General features: G+C 44.8%; 1 protein-coding gene across 8 annotated transcripts in view; it reads left to right on the top strand.

The window, feature by feature from the left end:
* The window catches only part of Yap1 (Yes1 associated transcriptional regulator), an 86,625-nt gene extending 74,201 nt beyond the window's left edge, over positions 1–12,424 (top strand). For all 8 annotated transcript variants that reach the window (XM_036192403.1, XM_036192405.1, XM_036192401.1 and 5 more), the window contains 3 exons: positions 6,648–6,778; positions 10,140–10,252; positions 11,514–12,424. In XM_036192403.1, coding sequence (XP_036048296.1) covers positions 6,648–6,778; positions 10,140–10,252; positions 11,514–11,752 — 483 coding nt within the window. In that variant the 3' untranslated portion in view covers positions 11,753–12,424. The remainder of the gene's footprint in view (positions 1–6,647; positions 6,779–10,139; positions 10,253–11,513) is intronic.
* Positions 12,425–21,139: the final 8,715 nt, after the last annotated feature.

The following is a 21,139-nucleotide window of genomic DNA, read 5'->3' as shown; positions in this document are numbered from 1 at the left end:
CTGCAGAGTTAACTGTTGCCAAAGATCTCTAAATGGCGCTAGGCTTGCAATCTGTGTGTTCAGCACAGAAAAGACCAACAGAAGTCTTAACCCACCCATAGCCAGTAGGCTAAAGGCATTTTTAGATTTTTATAATTAAATATGGAACTTGTCGCCATAATTTATTACAGTATGTTTACAGGATTCAGGGAAATTGTCCTTACATAGAGCATAAGTTTTCAATTCCACAATCCAGAAGAAACTGTAGCTGTGAACATCTCTGCTGTGAGTGTGAGCACGCACTGCCTGCATCAGGCCAGGTCTCTGTCACAAGGCAGTGCTGCTCTATCATTGCAAAGGTCTTCAGGGAGACACCTTTTGAGGAAATGCCTTCCAGGTGTGCTTTCCCTCTCTCTCTGCTGAAAGTGTGGTTCTGAGCACCTGGAGTTCTCTTCTGCCTGCAAGGCTCCCTGGCTTATTGGTAAAGCTGTTCTTCCTCTGTTAGACTCTTGCCCCATCCCCTTCTCTCTTACTGCTGCCTCCTCTAAGGCCAAGTCTCCCCTGAAAGTGTCCGCATCAGGACTGTGGAAATACCCAGAAATAAGACAATTAAAATGTCTTACGGGGCTGGAGAGATGGCTCAGAGGTTAAGAGCACTGACTGCTCTTCCAGAGGTCCTGAGTTCAATTCCCAGCAACCAGATGGTGGCTCACAACCATCTGTAATGAGATCTGGTGCCCTCTTCTGGCATGCAGGGACACGTGCAGACAGAACACTGTATACAATCAAAAAAAAAAAAAAGTCTTACCTCAGCAGTCAGTGAGTTTCAGATTTAGGTGGTTGAAAGTCTCACTCTTCATAGAAGTGATACTGTCGGTGTTTTGTGGCTGTGAATTAGAGCAGTTCCCATTCTAGCACTCTGAGTGCTAGTGTTGGGGACATTGGCCAGCTACAGGAACACTTGGTAGGAAGAGGCTCAGCTGCCCCATATTTTTTATTCACATAGCAAAATCACCCCACTGTTCAGAAACACGTGATAACAATTGCCAAAGACAGTTCTTCCTTGTGAATTTAGTAATGGAAGGGAAAGCTGAGCTTTGAGGAACATGCCTGGAACTGCAGGACTTGCCTTGAGTCCCAGCACATGGGAAGCAGAGACAAGCAGATTGCTGCAAGTTCAAGGCTAGCCTCGTCTATATAGAGTTCAAGCCTCTAGAGCTACACAGTGAGACAGATCACCTCCCCCACACCACTAATAGTTTACTTTGTTCATTTTACTAACTAAAATCTCTCTTAAGGGAGTGAAGCCATAAGGTGCTTTCTGGTTTTTTTGTTTGTTTGTTGTTGTTTTGTTTTTGTTTTTGTTTTTCTTGTTTGCTTTGAGGCAAGTTACAAAAGACCAAACTCTAGAAATGTGTCAGAAACAGTTTTGAATCTCAGTGTGGTCCTCAGAACACCGCACTTCAGATGTTTGTGGTGTTGCCTACCAGATATGAGAAGTGTATCGTCCTTATGATGGTCAAGTATACTGCATACTTATATATCAGTTGTCTTGGACTTGAAAATGATTTAGTAGGTACACAGACATTAAGAAACAGGGTTGAAGGCAGCCCAGTGGCAGAGCACTTGCCTAGCATACCTGTCGTTTCCTAGATTTCATCCCTAGCACCAAAAAATGGCAAGCGTTATAAGTTAAACCTGTTAGAGGCTGTGCAGTCCTGGCTGCCCAGGAGGTAGGAGAATCTCCAGTTCAAAACAAGACTATCTCAGAATAAAGGTGTGAGGACACACAATCCATTGTTAGAGTGTGCTTGCTTGGCATGCATGGCTTCCAGCGGTCAGTCTAGGTCCTCTTCTCTTGCCTTGTGGGCCTGGGGATTGAACCCAAGACCTTGTGTATAATAGATAGCCAAGAGCTCTATCACTAAGCTACAATCCCCAGTCCAACTTAATGTTTTTGTTTTAGAAATAATGAATAACTCTATGACTTAAAGATGAGTTGGAACATGAGGCTGACTAGACCCTGTCTGTTTTGTTTTGGACTTTGAAATAGGGTTGGCCTGGAACTCGCCGGGTAGACCAGGCTGGCCTTGAACTTGGGTCACAAACAAGCATCAGCATGCCTGGCTAATGCTTGAACAATGACTGGAGCATACGTGGCTTCCCCTCCACCTTTTTTTAATCACATACCTTAGACATTGTCTATAAACAGCAACCTCTCTTCATAAAGAGACCCGCCTGGGCACGTTTACACACAATCACGTGTGTCCACTACCACTGTTTTAGATGCTGCTTTTCAAAACCAAGGGTTGCTGCAGTTTTCCTAACTGTTCCTAAATCTACATGTATGTGATTTTAGTACCCAAACCTGAAAGTACTGAGGTAAATGGCACACGACAGCCACGCTTAATAAACAAGCATTCTGCGCATTGTCAACGTGATTTTGTGAAGACTTAAGGCAGCTCTCAGAACGAGATGTAAGTTTGGGAGTGTGTCCTGACCTACTCCATACTTTAGTCAAATATGGAAAGAGGAGTCAAAGTGAGACTGATTTTTCAAAGGATCCCTTGTAAGCTATCCTGTCAACACACAGTGGCTGGGAATGTGGCTTTCGTGGTAGATCCTGCCTCTCACCAGGTCAGTTTGCACAGGAGCAAACACTCGTTACTGAAAACACATCCATTATTCTTTAACTGGGTCAGTGTGGTGGAGCTGTTATAACTTAAGCCTGGGACATAATTGGATAGCCTACAATAATGATTTCACCAAAGCATTTGATGTTGCAAGTTGCTTCTATCTCTGAGGAGCTTGGGGATTAGTTCATCTTGAACACAATGCCTAAAATTAGACCGCTGTGCTAAAAATATGAGTTTGTTAAACTTCTCTTTTCCCAAAGGTAGTTGGAAAAGTTTGTGAAAGTCTTTCACAAATGGGGAAGTAAGCAAGTCAGAGGTTTGGCCAGAGCCTGGTGAGGCTTTTGCTCTATGTCAAAGGTCAAATAGTTCTTCTAGAGTATTTGACTTTTTCTAAGTCAAGTAAGTATTTTTAGTGCATTTTGTTCTGTAATAATTCAAACATGCAGTAGCTTTTCCCAGTGAGCCTGTAAATCTCAGCTAATCTGGGACATTTAGAGCTGGCTCTGCACTGTGAATAAAGTCAGTGGTCCCAGCCTCATCTGAGGGGCTTTCCTCGATGGTTTGTAAGGAAGGGCTTGTCACTCTCTTTGAGATGGACTTGCATTTCCTACCTGGGTTCAATAACACTGTCTCCTACAGTAATTTGCCCAGCAAGTGTGAGGTGCTGAATTTGATCCTCAGTACTACCCAGAAAAAAAGGAAGGCAGTTAGTATGTGGCTCCATATTAAATAACGATTTCATCTTTTAAAAATTAAAGATAAACACAGTAACAATAGTCATAGATGGGGGTGGGGTTAGACTAGTTCTAGGGATGTTTTTGGGACAGGGTCTTATGGCCCAAGCTGGTTTTAGAGCTGGGAATCCTTTTGCCACAGCCTTCCAGGTGCTGAAATTATGGGTGTGCACCATCACCTCACCTGGCTTAAGTCTAAGTCTGTAGAGTGTGTGTGTGTGTGTACACTAAATGAAAGAGTACATACTATGTGGGTCCGTTCACACAAAACTTGACTTAAGCACTACCTGGGAATGGCAGGAAATGCAGACCCTGGTTCTCTGAGGAGTGAGAGCAGCAGGAGGAACTGGGGGCTGCTTCTGGTGTCGTTCAGAACTGTGCACAGTTAGAAGGCATAGTCTGCAGTGTGTGAATCTCAAAACTGCGTAGAAGTTTCAGAATTCAGCCGAGTAAACATTCTTGCCTTGAGTATAATGTCTTTAATCTCTGTGTGTGCTACCAGTGTTTTTGGTTCTGGTTTCATGCCAAGCTAATGGCAACCCCATCAGTACGTCCATCAGTTTCCATTGATACTCTCAAGGTCAGTTTAGCTGAGTTTTTGTTTATGGCTCAGGTACCCTCTGAGGTTGGGTTCCTTGGTTAACTGGGAATGAAGGGCTGCCTTCACATTCCTCAGTTGCCTTTTTCAGTGAGTCTAGAGAGCTGGGTCTGCAGCATCTCCTGATAGGAGAAGCCGAGTTGTTAAATGACTATGTAGAACAGGAAGAGATGGCAAGATCTAAGAACAGTCAAGATCCAAGGCTGGACCTGGTGGTCTCCATCTTGTTGAAATGGGAAAGAAGTGGACATATGCTTGCCCCACTAAAGAATATGCAGACACTGCATAAGGAAGACACACACACATGCACACACACACATGCGCGCGCGCGCGCGCGCGCACACACACACACACACACACACCGCCTAGATAGGTACAGGGCCCAGAGAAAGCTGAAGACCTTTCACTTGTAATGATGATTCCATTGTGGATAGTTGTGTGGTCCCCCTTCCCCAGCCCTGACACTTTCCAGCAATCTCAGCTTAAGAGTTGGACTCCTGTCAGGACCTGAAAGGTCCTTGTGTAGATTTCATTAATTAGTCATGAGTTCAGGCTTGCAGAGAGAACAAAAGAAAAAGCCAGGAGAGACCAGAGTAGGAAGAGTCTGGAGTATGAAGGGCTGAGTATTCAGAAGAGGGCATCCAAGCACAGGGTTTAGCTTGAGGCCTCCCATGGAAAAAACAGTCTTGAGAAACCACAGGAGTGCACCCTCATCATTAGAGTCACTTCTCACCAAATAAATGTAATAAAACTAAATTAACAGGAAGGATAAAATGTCTACCATGTGAAACAGTGGGCTTCATTATGACATTTTCATACATTGTGTCGTGTATGCTTTCCTCATATTTACCCACACACACGTTGTCTCTTTCTCCTCATTGGTCTCCTCCAAACAGCCTGCCTTTCAGTGCTATGCCTTTGTGGGTATGAGTGTGCATACTTTTTTTTAAATGAGATTTATCAATAGGAGAGACCATATGATGCCAGTTTTTCCAAGCCTGGCTTGTTTCACACACTATGTTGACCTCTTTCTGTATGTTTTCCTTCATGGCATGGTTCAGTTCTTTGTGACTGAGTAAAGGCCATTGTGCGTGTATAATCACGTTTTCTTTATCCATGCATCTGTTACTAAGTCTCCACTTCTGCCTCAGAATTTTGGCTCTTGTGAATAATGCAGCACAAACATGGATGTGCAAGTGTCTCTAGGAAGTCAGTTCGCTCTGGTGTTTGCCCAGGCGAGGTGTAGCTGGTCTGATGGTCCTTCTGTGTCTAGCATCCGTCTGTGCTGATTTCCACTGTAGCTGAACTAACTTGCATGCCCCCCAGCAGTACATAAGGTCTCCATTCTTCCTACCTCAGCATTTGTTTTCTTGATAGTCACTTGAACTAGTTTTGGTCTGCATTTTCCTGGTGGTTAAGGAATGAAAGTTTTATTAATAATGCTTATCAAATTAATAAATGAGAATTTATTGCATACCTTTTCATAATAAATGGTACTTTAAGATTTGAAGCAATAATGAGTTATGGAGATAACTGAGTTATGAGCTGTAGAAGTACTGATGAAAAATCAGAACTACAATGAATACTGTTACTGTCCATTCATAATTAAAGAAAATGTAAAATTTGCATTCGCATTTACCAAAGATTGAAGGTGATCTTTCCCTCCCACGTGCAAGTTCACAACCTGAATACTCGGGCACCTCTAGTTAAGGAGCTGCAGTTTGCAAGGATGAATGACCAGAGGGCATCAATAAACCTGTGAAAGAGTGGGGTTTACAGAGAGGAGATCACAAGTGGCTGTGGAGGAAGAGGTTTCTCCAGCCCTGCGCCCCGCAGTGGTAATGTGGGTTGAGGGGCTGGAGGCCGGTGTGCCTCAAAAGCAACCTTGGCTCTTAGAAACCCAGAGAGGCCTGGCAGTATGCTTTGTGACTTACTAAAGTCAATTAACAAGTGGGCTGAGAGGAAGGAGCCTGGGCAGGGTGCTGTGTGCTCAGGAGACACAGTCACAAGTCGTAGGGCAGAGTAGTGAAGGCATTGACTGGTGGGAGATGCTGGCCTGAAATTTCTGAAGCTTCTCCAGGGCCTTAAGCCTGTGCCAGATGTCCAGGTAGGATTCTACTGAGTTCTCTTGGAGCCCTGAAGAAATGTCTCCCCGAAATCTCCTTTCAGCTCTGTCCAGCTCAAGGTGGGGAGTCCCTGAAGTCAGTGAGGCTTGATAGCAGAGTGTAAACAGTGCTGGGACTGAGGGAGGGTTGGTGTCTGGCAACAAATCAACAAATGTTCTTTCTGTTCTGTTTTTATTGCTGGCCCCAAACCATTGAGGAGTGGTAAGTAATGACAAAGTCTAAGAATTATTGTCTAAATCGAGGACTTGCCATTCTGTCCCAAGGGAGGATTGGGGGGTCTTTGGAATAAAGAACAGAAAAGTGAAATGGAAGAGTTGATGATGCATGTTTGGGGGTTAGTTAGCACAACTAGGCAAACTGCCATGTCTCCAGCTTCGTTCCTTCTAGTCATTTGAAGTGTATAGAAGAATTTGGTTATGTTAATTAGGAAACGTGAGCTTTAAGGAAAATGTTAATATTTTACTCCTTGTTTGTTTGTATCTACCCCTCTTACGTGGCACTTTATCTCTTTTAAATCTAGCAATAAACTTGTTAACCAGCAGACTGACTCTCTACATTCGTTGGTTTGTTTAAGGAATTAGCTCTCCGGAGCCAGCTGCCCACCCTGGAGCAGGATGGAGGGACTCAGAGTGCCGTGTCTTCCCCTGGGACGTCTCAGGAGTTGAGGACGATGGCAACCAATAGTTCAGACCCCTTTCTGAACAGGTCAGTGAGAGCCCTGCCACTTTCCGGAAAGGAGTCTCACTTCATGTGCTTGTTGAGGCTGTTGTGAACATCTGTCACGTGTGCCAAAACCCACAGCTGTCAGCCATTTCTCCACAAATGCCAAGCACAGCCAAAGCTGGGGATTTAAAAAGCTGCATCCCGTATGAGAAGGCCAGTTGTTCAGGCTTGTGGAAGTGGTCTGGGTCAGCGCTCCAACATGCTTGTTCCTGCCAATACTCTGTGCTAATGTTGCTTAAAATGGCAGTCTTGAAGAAACATGCGAATGCCTTCCTGTGAAAGTGAGCAGACGGCATCTTAGCCCCTGAGCATGTTAGTGAAGGCTCAGTGGCTGGAACTTTCCACTTAGCTAGCTATTCATGTAAGACCTCATGTTCTTTAAGGCTCTCATATAAGGAGATAAAATATAAGGTTGTGCCCCACCCAGAATTGTAAATGTCAATGGCATTATTTTAAGCAGTGCAACTTACAGGTGCCCTGTAATGAGTTCACAGTCCCTGGGTTTCGAGAGGATGATGTTCACACTACTGCATTGAGAACTGCCACCAGTTGGCCGTCTTTTTTATGCTTTGAAAACCATCTATCTATAATTAATATTTAACTAAAACTACACTGCTGTGTTAATTTTGCTTTTGAAAAAGATGAGAATACTCTGTGGGCTAGACTCCCTCCTCCCCAAAGTGCTTTTAAGCAATATACTTTTTCCTTCCCCCTTTCCCCCATCTTCTATTTTGAGTCACAGTCTCTCTTTGTAGCCCATGCTGGACTCAAATGATTGGTGGTCCTCCTACTTCGCCTTTCAAGGTGCTGGGATTACAAGGTTGAGCCATCATGCCCCGCATGCCACGAACTTGTAAAAAAAAAAAAAAAAAGAACAAAACAAAGTTAAATTGAAAAAATTTAATTTTAGCAAAAAGTATTTTTACTTTGTTGAAATGTTTTTGAACACTGAATTTTCCATCCTCCTCCAAGTCCTGGAGTAAACTTGTGCCTTCATGTCCGGCACGTGAGGCAGAAGCAGTGGGCTGCTGCCTGTGGATCTGTGGATCGTATGCCAGGGCTACACAGTGAAGTCATCTTGTCAAAAGGAAGTAAACTCTGGACTTGGCCGGTGGGCAGGTTTGTTTTCAAAGCCATGAAAGGATACATAAATCTCACCTGGGGTGCTAACTCTCTGTGGTCCCAGCACTTGGAGGCTGACATAGGAGTTGAGTTCAGCTGCTGAGTTTCAGGCCAACCTGTCGGATAGTGAGACCCTGCCTGAAAACAAAGTAAAAGGCATTCTTCAGTCTTATACAGAACTTAAATTTCGGTCTACAGTCAAGTACATTTACATAAGCTTGTGCTTCTAAACTGAAGCTGGAAATGATGAGCAAAAGCCCCACCACAGAATCTCCCAGGAGAAAAGTTCCAGAGCTGTTCCAGTACCTGCTTTGTTGAAGGCTTATCTGAGGATAAAATCGAATTTCTCAGAAACAGAGGGAGGGGTGGGCTGTACATCTTCCTGACAGTTATTTATGACAGTCTTCAGACTTGACAGGTATGTGCTGCAGCCGAGGCATGCCTGTGAGGTCAGTGTAGACCTTACAGCCTTCTGTTTCCTCAGGCTGCTCATTTGCTGTGCTTGGCTTTTCTGTTTCAAGCAAAGCCTTGGCCCACAACTCAAACTCTCCCCAGAGTTAAGTCCTCATTTTAGCCTCCTTCCTTCCTTCCTTCCTTCCTTCCTTCCTTCCTTCCTTCCTTCCTTTCTTTCTTTCTCTCTCTCCTTCTCCTTCCTTCCTTCCTTCCTTCCTTCCTTCCTTCCTTCCTTCCTTCCTTCCTTCCTTCCTTCCTTCCTTCCTTCCTTCTTTTTAAGCTGAGGATCGAACCCAGGGCCTTGTGCTTGCTAGGCAAGCGCTCTATCACTGAGCTAAATCCCCAACCCCAGTTTTCTTTCTTTAAAAAGACTGTTGATGTCTTTTGTGCTGCTTGCTTGGGAATCATACCTACACCTTAAATTCAGCACTGCCCTGGGGTGCACATCCCACCTGTCTCAGATGTGCCCCTTTGTACAGCCTTGCTCCCTCCTCTTTGTCCTCAAAGTCCTCACTCCACAGCTGCTGCTGCAGATCAGGGGCGTGGTTCCATGGAATATGTGTTCTTTTCTACACCATCTTCGCCTCTGTACCCTGCCTGTCAGGTTGTCCTAGACACGCTCAGCATTATCTGGGGTTTGATAGAGAGCAATTGTGCTCAAGAAAAGAGTATGAACTCTCCCCAGATCACAGTGGGCTTAAGCCACCTCCTCCTCGACAGCCGCAGTTGTCTGATAAGTGTCCCCTATGGGGACAGCGTCCCAACATTCAGAGTGAAGCTAGCAGGCATCTTGGGCTGATCCACATGGCTCTGTATGCCAACAGTCTCAGAGGCAAGTTTGTGCTTTTTTTTTTTTTTTTTTTTTTTTTTTAATTTATGTGGGACATAAACCAATGTTTGTCAGCTCCAGGGAAAGGATGAGTCAAATGCATTGAACAGTTAGGGAAGAAGGTTGGAATATAGCCAGCTGGAGTCTGGTTGTTTATTTAAACAACCAAACACTTTAAAGTGTCCACTATGTGAGGAGAGTTGTCCACATTTGTGGTCTGAAAAAACCAGGAGGAATAGCGGCTGCCCTTGGTTTCCAATTGATACCAGCCACTCTCTGCCATCACTTAGGGAAAGTGTTCTATTTAGGAATTTTCAAGGCTGTTTTCTGTTGTTCATGAGTGCAGTCTGAGACTTTCCATTCAGCCTTAAGTAAAAATGCTGTTGGCGCCTGTTTCTCCTTAAGTTCCTTTGCTTTGTTGATCTTTCACTTCTGAAGCTGGGTCTCTTATCTGGTGCTGAAGTGTCTGGGTGCTCCCCTCCCCCAACAGAAGCAAGAAGCTCTAGCTGTGGGAATTCTTATCTTTGGTGACTCCATTTGTCTTGGCAAAAAAGCATTCTGGTTCTTCATTGGCTAGAGTTTTCTGCCTCCGGAGCTGAGAATTTAACGCGCAGGCTTGCCCACCTGGAGTGTAGGTTTTGACCTCTCTGGGGACTTGGGGCCTTGGAACCCCCAAGCTTCAAGATAGTTAATGGAACTTGTCACGTTTTCTCGAAGTTGTAACCAAGCTTAGAATCTTAGGATATCTCTCAGTCCCTAATAGCTGTCCTTAGTTAGGATCAGTCTGTCTGTCCTGTTGTAGGACAGGAGCTGTCAGGTTCTGAAGAGTCACTACAGTACAAGCATCGGTTACTGGTCCTCTTGAGAATCAGGGTCATGCATAATTCATGTTTATTTTGCCCCAAATTGATGGGAAATTTTTCTGTCGGGTTTTTATAGTGGCACCTATCACTCTAGAGATGAGAGCACAGACAGTGGCCTCAGCATGAGCAGCTACAGTGTCCCTCGGACTCCAGATGACTTCCTGAACAGTGTTGATGAAATGGACACAGGCAAGTATTCACTTTGAGTTACGGGTGGTCGTTGGCACCAGTGAACTATTTGAGCAAAGATAAAAACTTGAGTCTTCTTCCTCCCTCCCTCTTCCTTCCCTCCCTCCCTCCCTCCCTCCTTCCTTTCCCTCCCTCCCTCCCTCCCTATATGATTCATTGTCTTATATCTTTTTTCTAGACACTTTTGGTTCAGCTGATGTGGTTAAGGTTTTACAGGTCTAGGAAGCCAGATGTGGGAGAGTTTAGAGTAAAACCCATTGGTTTTATTGAAATAGCTGTAGAGCTATTGAAGAGCTAAGACCTCTCTCTGTCTTGGTGGGGTGAGGAGCGCTGGGAGTGTGAAGTGTCCAGGAAGTCTTTCATGGCTGCTTTTATCTGAGGCAGGAAGGTGGGATTTTGAGAACTTTCTGTTCCCTGCTTCCCCTGGGTCCACCTAGATCTGAATCCCCTTCAGGAGCCGCTTGAGCCCACCTCCTGCCTTGCCCTGTCTCCGCTCTTTTCACCCGCACGTCTCCTTTTTAGCCCCTTAAAAATGGTGTTTGGCCGGGCGGTGGTGGTGCACGCCTTTAATTCCAGCACTCATTCCAGCACTCAGGAGGCAGAGCCAGGCAGATCTCTGTGAGTTCGAGGCCAGCCTAGGCTACCAAGTGAGTTCCAGGAAAGGTGCAAAGCTACACAGGGAAACCCTGTCTCAAAAAAGCAAACAAACAAAAATGGTGTTTGTTTTCCTGAACATAAGTTCTGATGAAGCTCCAAGGGGACATAATGTCACAGATAATGAAGGTCTGTGGGCAGGTAGTCTGAGAACTTAGAACTGAGTCTGGAGAGGTCACATGTCCTCAAGGACTCATGCTGTTGTGTGACTCGAGTAGAATACCATGTCTACATGCTTCTATGTTAGTGTCCTAGAGTGCATCTGAAAGGAAAGACCCTCCACCTTGATCTTCTTAGGAATGGTGGCTCCTTTCTGGGAGAGAGAAAGACGGCATGATTGTCATTTTTTGGTGCTGCATTTAGCTTTCCAAGGAAGTTTCAGTTCTTCAGGTCCGCATCAGTGGCTGTTATACTTTGTAGTGAGCAGCTAAGCTGTACATTGCATGTCTGTGAGATGGTGAGGCCCATGCAAACTTGGTGTTACCTTGTGATCTGTGTGTGGTTTTCTAAGGTAGATTCTGGGTGTTTCTTTGCTCATGCAGGACAACTCTGGTGCTCTTCACAAAATGCTATTTATCTCCCCCCCCCCCCCAAAAAAAAAACCTAGGTGACACTATCAACCAAAGCACCCTGCCTTCGCAGCAGAGTCGTTTTCCAGACTACCTTGAAGCCATCCCTGGGACAAATGTGGACCTTGGAACACTGGAAGGAGATGCAATGAACATAGAAGGGGAGGAGCTGATGCCCAGCCTTCAGGAAGCACTGAGTTCCGACATCCTCAATGACATGGAGTCTGTGCTAGCTGCCACCAAGCTAGACAAAGAAAGCTTTCTCACATGGTTATAGAGCCTCCAGGTAGCCGCTTCCCAGTCTGTGAAGGATCCACGGAGCCGAAGACGTGCATCCCTGAAATTCAGATAAGCCAGTGGGCAAGTCTCTGGCTGATACAGGAAACATGAACAAATGTCCAGCAGGGATCTTCATCCACTGTTCTGCTCTCCTCCACCCATCGATGCTGTTCATGTTGCTGACCTCTTCACAGCCCTAAAGAGTCAGAACCATAAAACAACAAACCCTTTGGTTTCTCTTGCTATGATAACTGCTGTTCTTCGGGGTTGCTGGCGAATACCTTGTTTGAATGATGGTCTTCCTTTTGGCCAGTGGTGTCTTCACCCATCATTTCAGCTGGACACTCGGACTGGGAACTCAAATGCTTCATGTCAGAGTGTTTGTTCAAGAGCTGGTTTCTTCATTTGCCTTTGACCCTCTGGTCCAACAAGCCAAAAAGCTCAGCATCTGACCTTAAGTCCTCAGTGCTGATTAGGAGGGCTCAGAGACTGCTGGGCTTTTTGTTTCTTCTGGTGATACCATTAGTCACATGGTGACCTGGATTTTATTTTAGAAGCTTATAAGGCATGAGGCAGTTTCCATAGACATATATTAATTATTGCCACATACTCTAGGCTAGGTTTGAGTGGGTTTTTTTGTGGGTACTGGTTGGTTTTTCTTTTTCTTCTTTCTTTCTTTCTTTCTTTTTCTTTCTTTCTTTCTTTCTTTCTTTCTTTCTTTCTTTCTTTCTTTCTTTTAGATGATTGGTTTTGTTGAAATGTAGGCAAATTAGTGTTTATAGGTGTAGTAGCTTGGGGTGGGCAATGTTGTTCTTTTGTGGGGGAAATCTGTATTTCCTGGCTTTTTACCATTCTATTTAAATCTTGGTTATCTCCTTTCTACATATGTACACACACTTATAATGTCTATGATAGTGTGATAGCAGAATGTATCTAAGGTTCCCCTCCAGTTTATTTTTTAAATGGTAGCCTTGAACATATGCATTTAGAATACATGACTAGTAGTTTATGTTTCACAAATAGTTTAAATTCTGGTTGGGGCACCCTGCAGGTGTCTGTGGGAGGGCAGTGTTCTAGAAAGGGCTCTTGTTGCGGGTGAAGCCTAGAGGCGCTCTCTTGCCCTCTATACACTTTGGTGACTTGGACAGAAGCAAACAAGTGGCCTCACTCCCCCTTGGACCGATTCATGTTGGGCAGTCACTGAGCAGGAGTGAGCTTTAGAGGTGGGCCTTCCTTTTGCCTTCGCCTCAGTTTTGGATGCAAGTGTGGGTACTTGAGTTCTTGTTTGTAGAAGACCAGACTAAACGTTACCTACAGGATCATTCTTACAAAACCTGCTCACACTTTCCTGCTGAATGGACCCTGGGGGAGTGTGTAGAATGCTGTGAGGTCATGAGTCGGCTGGTAAAGTGGTCAGACTAGTGAATGTGTGGGGTAGTTGAACTTAGCAAAGAGCTAAAGATAAGCATGATTATGCCTTTATTTTTACAAGAAGAGAGATTGCTAGAGTATGTGTCTCCAGGAGTAATGATGGTTTCCAAAGAGTATTTTTTAAAGGAACAAATAAGCATGAATTAACTCTTCAGTATAAGCTAGGAAGTAGTAGTTATGAATTGTAGTGGCATCAGCTAGCACCACTCTCATTTAAGGGTCTTTGGATGCTTTTAGAGGAATCCCTTATTTTCAAGGGTTTTTAATGAGCAAACAGATTCTTTCCCTGGCTGAAGCTGCTATGAAAAGCCTCAGCTTAGGAAGGTAGAAATCTATTGGCCCTTTGTTTTAGTGGAGTGCAAGAATGGAAGTAGAAGAATTTTATTCAGTACTTGGAGTGCTCAAAAAAATGCAATCCGTGTATTATACATGATGATTCATAGTCATTTGTAGCCATCAACTCTTAAGGCTTTTACTGAGAAACTAGCTGAAGATTCACCCTTGTATTAGGTATGGGGAAACGGCCACCAGGAGATGCATTGACTTTAGAAGAGAAATGGAACTACTCTAATTCAGAATTGGGCAGCGGGATGACAGACAACAGTGTGTGGTGAGTGTGCAGACGATAGGGCACTGGCCAGTGCCTACAATCTGCAGTAAGCCACAGAGTCAGTCTGCATCCTCTGTGGGCAAACTGGCTTTAGTGTGGGGAGGGTGGGAAGGTGGGTGTGGGCTGGTGAAGGTAGCGGGGCCGTGATAGCAAAGCTTTCGTAACTTCTTTCTCTTCAATAAAGACTGAATTCACATCTTGCTGTCAGTAAAGAAGTTGTTCCTAAACTTTGAATTGCTTAAGCTCACCCACAAAGGGAGATGTGCCGTCTTCCTCCTCCCTCGGGAACATTTGCCTGTAATACCTCAGTGTCCAGCAGCCCTCGGTGCCTGACAGCTCTGACCTTATCAAACCCTTGTGCTGACTGCGGGGACCTGAGCTCCCTTCCCTGAATCACGGCCTCGATGTAGTCTTCCTTATGTCCCCCTGATGTAAAAGTGGTTAATGCTTCCTGGCTGTAGTGGGTAGCATGTGGTTAAGAATTTAACTGGTTATTCTTGAATTTCTTTTACAATAAACCAATTTTTATAACCTTAAAATGTATCAGCTTTTTATGTTTGTGTTCTTTTCTATTAGGACTTCTTTTGAGTTCCTTGGAATCGAGAGGGGAGGGCATTGACTGGGGTTTCAGAGCAACCAGTGCTCTGCATTATATTAACTGTGTCCTAAATACAGAGACAACTAACTGTTAAGAAAAAAGGCCATGAGGAAGCAACTGAAATGTGTGATGTTACTGCTTTTAAGTGTTCATATTAAATGAACATGTGCCTTAGAGAAGACGGTAGAGAGATTGAAAAAGGACAAATTAATGACATAATTTAGAATCTATACCAGTTGGTGTTGAAACTCAAAGGAGGGAGGCAGTATTTATGGTACTTCAGAGTGTTTGTGCATCTGGGAGTCAAGAAGAATTTTACCTTGGCAAGCATGTATTTATATGGACTATGGATGTCCTCTCTTCATTGTTGTCTGTACTTTGAGAAAGTATTCTCCGTGGTTTTTGTTATTATTGTGTTTGGTTTTGTTTTTGTTTTTGTTTTTGTTTTTGTTTTTTGAGACAGGGTTTCTCTGTGTAGTTCTGGCTGGAACTTGCTCTATAGACCAGGCTGTCGGAGATCCACCTGCCTCTGCCTCTGGGGTACTGACAGTAGAAGCATGCGCTGCCGCCACCCAGCTTCTCCATGTTTTAGTGCTTCATTTTAGAAAGAAGGTACACTTGTCATATATATACATGGATGGATGCCATCACGGAGGAAACTGGTGGAGCTGGCAACTGTCTTTTATGATGGTCCTCGATGGGGCTAGGACGACGTCTTCTGTGTGCTAGGCAAGCACTCCACCATCGGGCTACTTTGCCATCCCCTGGCCTTTGTTTTTATTTTTCCAAAGCATTCTCTCATGATCTTCAAAACAGGTTATGTTTGTGAAAGACTCGTTTTTATAAATACAAAGAAAATGGTATGACCTGGACTTTGAGCAAGAAGTCGATATGATTTATTCTTGTGTATGTAATTTCTGATGTTGACACAAAGAGATTTTGGTCAGGCAGACCTGAAAACTTTTTAGATATTGAAATGTCTTTCACATTGCTAAAACAGCTTATGGAGACTTGACGTTGTTCCACTTTCAGCACAAAATACAGGGACTCTGCATCTCAGGACAGATGCCTTGGAGCTAGAGGTGTTAACCTGTGTGAAGCCAGCAACAAAAGAAACAGAAAATTCGCCTGTGCTCTCTTGCTAGGGAGGTGCCCAGGGCTGTGCACTGACTGCCTTGACACAGCAGTGGTTCATAGTAAAGGCAGCGAGGAGGTCACTACTGCTGACCCCAGTGGTGACTGACTTAAGCCCCTCTCTCTGACATTTTTTCACAGCTGAGGTTGCACAGGAAGGGTAGGCCTGCCTTTCTCCCTGGCCCTCGGAACCTTCACTTTCGCTCAACTGGCCTCTGGGAGAGTAAAAAAGGAAGCTATACGCCCCTTTATCTCAGAGTTGACACATTCATTCATGCTGATTGGAGTCACATGGCTCTGGCAGTGTCCTCCATGTCATCCTATATCCCACTTTATCTCTCACAGACACACACACACACTGTGTAGTTGCTCACAGAGGCCATTGTATTAAATGTATGTTGGTGGTTGCTCCCTGATAAGCACTATTCATTCCATTTTAAGAACATAACTGCTTCCAGAATTGAGGGTTAGAGTGGAATCCACTGGTGGTTCCCTGAGGTTCCAGCTTCAGTAGGTAGCGGCAGATTGCCAAAGCTCAGAACTGCGGCACCACTTTGAGCAACATTGAACCTCTCTCCAAAAAACAGGCCTTAGTTCCTTTCTCCCTTCCTCCCCTCCTACTGGTCCTGGGGATAGAGGCCAGGACCATGGGCACATTAAGTTAGCAAAGCCTCCAGCCTCTTGTCTGTAGGAGAGCTGAGGATCTGAAGCCAAGTTCTCAAACCTGAGCAAGCAAACACTTTGCCCACTGAGCCATCTCCCCAGGTCCCCAGTCACTTTCCGACAGTGGTGGATACACACAGAATTAAGACAATGGCCTGCCTACCCGGCCCACTTAAGGAGACATTCCTGCTGAAGCATGTGGATGAAGTGACAGGCTCAGGAAGAACCATTGCATGAACTACTGAAGGCAGCCGTGATGCAGCCCCTAGGAATCTGACTGACATCATTTCTCCTTCAGCAACTTGCATTTAAGTATTCTGACTACTAATGAAGATGTCAGCTTGGGCTGGGTCTTACGTGTAGGTGTCGCAGCAGATAAGCACTTGCTGTGGACCTGAGTTCAAATCTGTAACACCCACATACACACCTACAACCCCAGTGCCTTTCGGGATAGAGATAGGGTTGTTGGTGCTTGCTGAGTATTAGCTTAGATCTGAGTTCAGTACGAGATACATCAAGAAACAAGGAAGAAATGAGAGAGGGGATGCCTGATACCTTCTCTGGTCTACACATGCACACACATAAGATGAGCTTCTGAGGATGTTTCAATAGATATCCAAAGTGGGCTGCTTCTCAAAAGGGCCAAAGTGGTGTGTAGGAGACCTCAACTCTTTTTCCATGTATATTCTCTGTGCATGTGTATGCATGTGGCCATCGTAGGGCAACTTTAAGGAGTCATTTCCTTCCACCTTGTGGATCCTGGAGCTTAACTCAGGTACTCAGGCTTGGTGACAAGCACCTTTACTCAGAGCTGTTGCACTGCCCCATGTGGTCACAACTGGTCACTGATGGAGTCAAGAACTTCCATTTTATAATTTATTTACTTTATTTTATGTGCATTGGTATAACAGTGTCAGATCTCCAGGAACTGGAGTTATAGACAGTTGTGAGCTGTCATGTGGGTGTTGGGAATTGAACCCAGGTCCTCTGGAAGTGCAGTCAGCACTCTCAACCAGTGAGCCATCTCTCCAGCCCCGACCTTCCATTTTAATACAAATATTTTTACAATTTTTATTATATTTTGTGGGTGTGATGGGCATACATGTGGAAATCAGAGGACAACTTAGTTGAAGTCTGTTCTTTCTTACCATTTGCCTCTGCTTTCCTAGTGCTGGGTTTAAAGGCGTGCACCACCACCATCCAACTGGCCTTAGGGACTTCTTAAAGATTTATTTTTAATTGTGTATATGTCTGTGCACATGAGTGCGGGTGTCTGGGGTGGGGGGCAGAAGAGGGCACGATATTCCCCAAAACTGGGATTGTGAGCTGCCTGGTATGCATGCTTGGTACCAGTCCCAGCTCCTCTGCAAGAGCAGTATGGGCTCGTAAACACACCCTGAGGCCAACCTTGGATTTTGTGAGAGATGTAAAGATGTGTTAAGAAACAGCCAGATGACTAACCTGAAATCCCTACCCAAGTCACATGTGCTTAATCTTCTACTACAGTGAGTTGCTTGGCCCCGTATGCGTCCCACTGGAATGCACAGAGGACGCAAACTAGAGGTTTCGGTCTTCTGTGGTCCAAACCATTGAACAATGCAGGTCTTCTGCATTCCAGCCAGAAACAGTTCATCGGGCATATGAGCATCATCAACCAGCTCAGAGCTTCTGGGGGAGGTCTCTTGGCCTGGAGTGGAAAGGCCAGTGCTGGTCAAATCAGGGGTGTTGTTTGGGGAATTCAATACTTGATTTGAACTAAAAATTATTGACCAGACTCCTATCAGTTTTCCAAAGTCCCTGGAACAGAGTCCCCAAGGCCTGAACCTTCCCAGTGTTCTTACTTCTCCGTGTCTTGTGCTACTGAAGATGATAAATTAGACCAGGCAGGTTTGCGGTCCTACACTATCCACTTTGGGAACTGGTCTCAGACTGTTCCCTACAAGGGTAAAGGGAAACTTAACAGATGCTGACTGTGACCAAGAGGCTTCAAGAGGAGGCTAGAGATGTGGCTCTGAGGGTAAGAATGCCTGCTGCCCTTCCATAGGATCCAAGTTCAATTCCCAGCACCCACATCAGGTGGCTCACAGTCACCTATAACTCTAGCTCCAAGGGGTCCAACACCCTCTTCTGGACTTCAGGGGCACCAGCATACATATACACAGACACACATAATTTTAAGAGAAGAGAAAGATGTTATAAGACCAACTAGTAAGCTGTCCATATTTTTTTCTAAACAAAATTTCTTTATTTTGAAACAGTCTTTTGTAGCCCAGGCTGACATTAAGCTGTTTGTGTAGCCAAGGATGATCAAAGCTTTATCCCTAAGTCTCCCAAGTCCTGGAATTATACGTGTGCTCCATTACACCCAATTTTACAAAGTTCTGGGGGACCTATCTTGTAACTCTATTAAACACAATAGGAAGGAATGATAGAAAACAGGTAATATAAAAGAGATGGGAATACTAGGGATTAAAAAGTTTAAGAGGGCCGGGCGGTGGTGGCGCATGCCTTTAATTCCAGCACTCATTCCAGCACTCGGGAGGCAGAGCCAGGTGGATCTCTGTGAGTTCGAGGCCAACCTGGGCTACCAAGTGAGTTCCAGGAAAGACACAAAACTACACAGGGAAACCCTGTCTCAAAAAGCAAACAAAAACAACAACATAAAAAAGGTTTAAGAGGGATGATAGTAGGGGATGGGAGAAAGGGTGGGTTAACCAAAACTAAGGATGTATGAAAAACTATGAAGACTCATTAATTTGTAAGCTAATTACAACATACAATTCTTAAAAGATTTTGAATGGAGGTACCCTGCATTGAGGGTGATGACAATACTGCTCCAGAAGACACAGATTATTGAAAGCTCAGTGCCATGGGAATACTTCTATGAATATTGGTCAGGGAGCCCCAGGAGTTTCTAGAACCACACAGGTATTGCTTTAGTTTTCTACCATAACTGGGTGATAAGATCCCAGTGCTGAAGGCACCACACATTTTGTTGCAGGACGTAAGAGAAATCAATCTGGAGCTGACAGGGAAACTTCCTATTGGCTAGTTTTCATAGAACTAGAAGGTACAATGCAGGCCAGTGAGAGAGAAAAGGTGTCAGTGGTCTTAGTCCTGGACCATGCTACAGTCTGCTGGGTAATGTGTACCCACTAGTGCAATAATGGCATGGTTGTTATGGAGGTAACCAATTGTTTACCAGATGGATTTGAGGCTAGTTTCATAGAAGGAATTCATGCCTGACATGTGAACCTGGTCAAAGCTTGGGTAGTTACAAGCCCTAGGGGCAAGAGAACCTACTGTTAGTATTTTGCTAAGTGGTCTTGCCAAATGGGCTTCTAAATGTTTATGCCCATAAATCTTTTCTGCTCTCAACTATGGTCAGAGGCTTCTTGCTTCCAGTTGACAGTGGTTAATGCAGAAAATCATAACTGGTCAAAGTGCTGTGAATAAGTGGTTGTTTGTGGGAGGCCAGCTCCCACCCTTTACAGGGTTCCTATGAGGAGAGAGGAATTTGTAGATAGAAAGATAGCAGAGATGAGACAGAAACACAGGATAGCTGGGGGGAGGACCTGAATCAAAATCCACCAGCCCCTTCTGTCTCTTCAAAAGGGCTTTTTATAACAATGCCAAAGGGCAGTGCAAAAGACCTTCTTCCCCTTGCTAGATCAAAGCACACTGCACAGCCAAGTGCAGACCCTTCCACACACCTGGTAACCACACCCATGGTTAAACCATCCCCTTATACAGTCCTGCTGGGTAAAGCAAGCTCAGATTCTCACTAGGAAACCTCTGTGCACCTCCATAGTTGTTAAATGCGGAACCCTAAATGGGACATCCATATCAATCTCATCTAGGCTCAGGGAACATCAAGAACTAAGTGTGACAGGTAGTAAGGAATGGTGTGAAATATTGTCCTTTGGACATGGCATGATTGTTGTGCTTGTAACCTCGCAGCAGCTATAATTACCTGCATAAGATCAAGTCAGTTCAAATGTGGATGAAATGAAGTAGCCATGAAGCCTCACCCCTTGCTGAAGACCTATTGGCAACTGATGGCTGCTGGTGAGGGGAGAGCCACTTTTCTTTAAGAGAGTGGCCATTGGTAGGGTGACTGTGCTCATGCTCCCATGATGGCTCCACACCAAAAGGACATAGGTTGGGAAGGTCTGTAGAGAAATGGTGGGTGGGTGTGATCAAAATGCATTGTATACATGTATGAAATTCTGAAAGAATGCATTTTGAATGTTATGTAAATAGAGCAGACTCACCTATAGATCTAAGAGAGGCATGCTGAGAGCACATATTCCAGAACATCTCAAAGGTGGGACAGGAAGTCAGTGGTGCAGTCCCAATGCTGTTCCTTCTTCCAGACAGAACTAAGGCAGGTCCTTCAGTCAGCAGGAGAGTAAATAACACCAGAGAGAAGTGAGTCATGGGAGAAACCAATCCCTATGGAGAAGCTATTATTTTATTCAACCAGTGTGTGATGAATACCCATAAGCTAGTTTAAAAAAATCTGTTAGGAGAGCTAGGATGTGGTCAAGCACTTGTGTAGCCTTCTTTGGAGGCTGGGATCAGGCTGGTCTACCTGAGTTCCAGGCCAGTGAGAGCTGCATAGTGAGACCCTGTCTCAAACCCAACAAAAGGATTGCTTTAAAGGCTACTCAAGAATAGTGAATCAGGCCAGAAAACCCCACAGAGGAGACAGGCATGGAGGCCAGCACCATCCCTGTGGTGTAGAGGCTGACGATGGGCTAGGTGTGGGGAAAGAGATGTATTGACAAAAAGGACAACCACTTTAGTAGTGGACCTCATGAGCAAATTCAGAGTACTACATCCCCTTGCATTCTTCTCTATGATAATTGTAGAAATAGCATCAGACACCAGCCCTCTGAGAAGGTAGCAGGCAGGAGGTACACCCATTAGCAGACAGATTCCTAAAG

Source organism: Onychomys torridus, chromosome 7 (assembly GCF_903995425.1).
Source record: "Onychomys torridus chromosome 7, mOncTor1.1, whole genome shotgun sequence".
NCBI lineage: Eukaryota > Metazoa > Chordata > Mammalia > Rodentia > Cricetidae > Onychomys > Onychomys torridus.
Note: the sequence above shows the minus strand (reverse complement) of the source record. Positions and strands in the feature narration are given on the sequence as shown.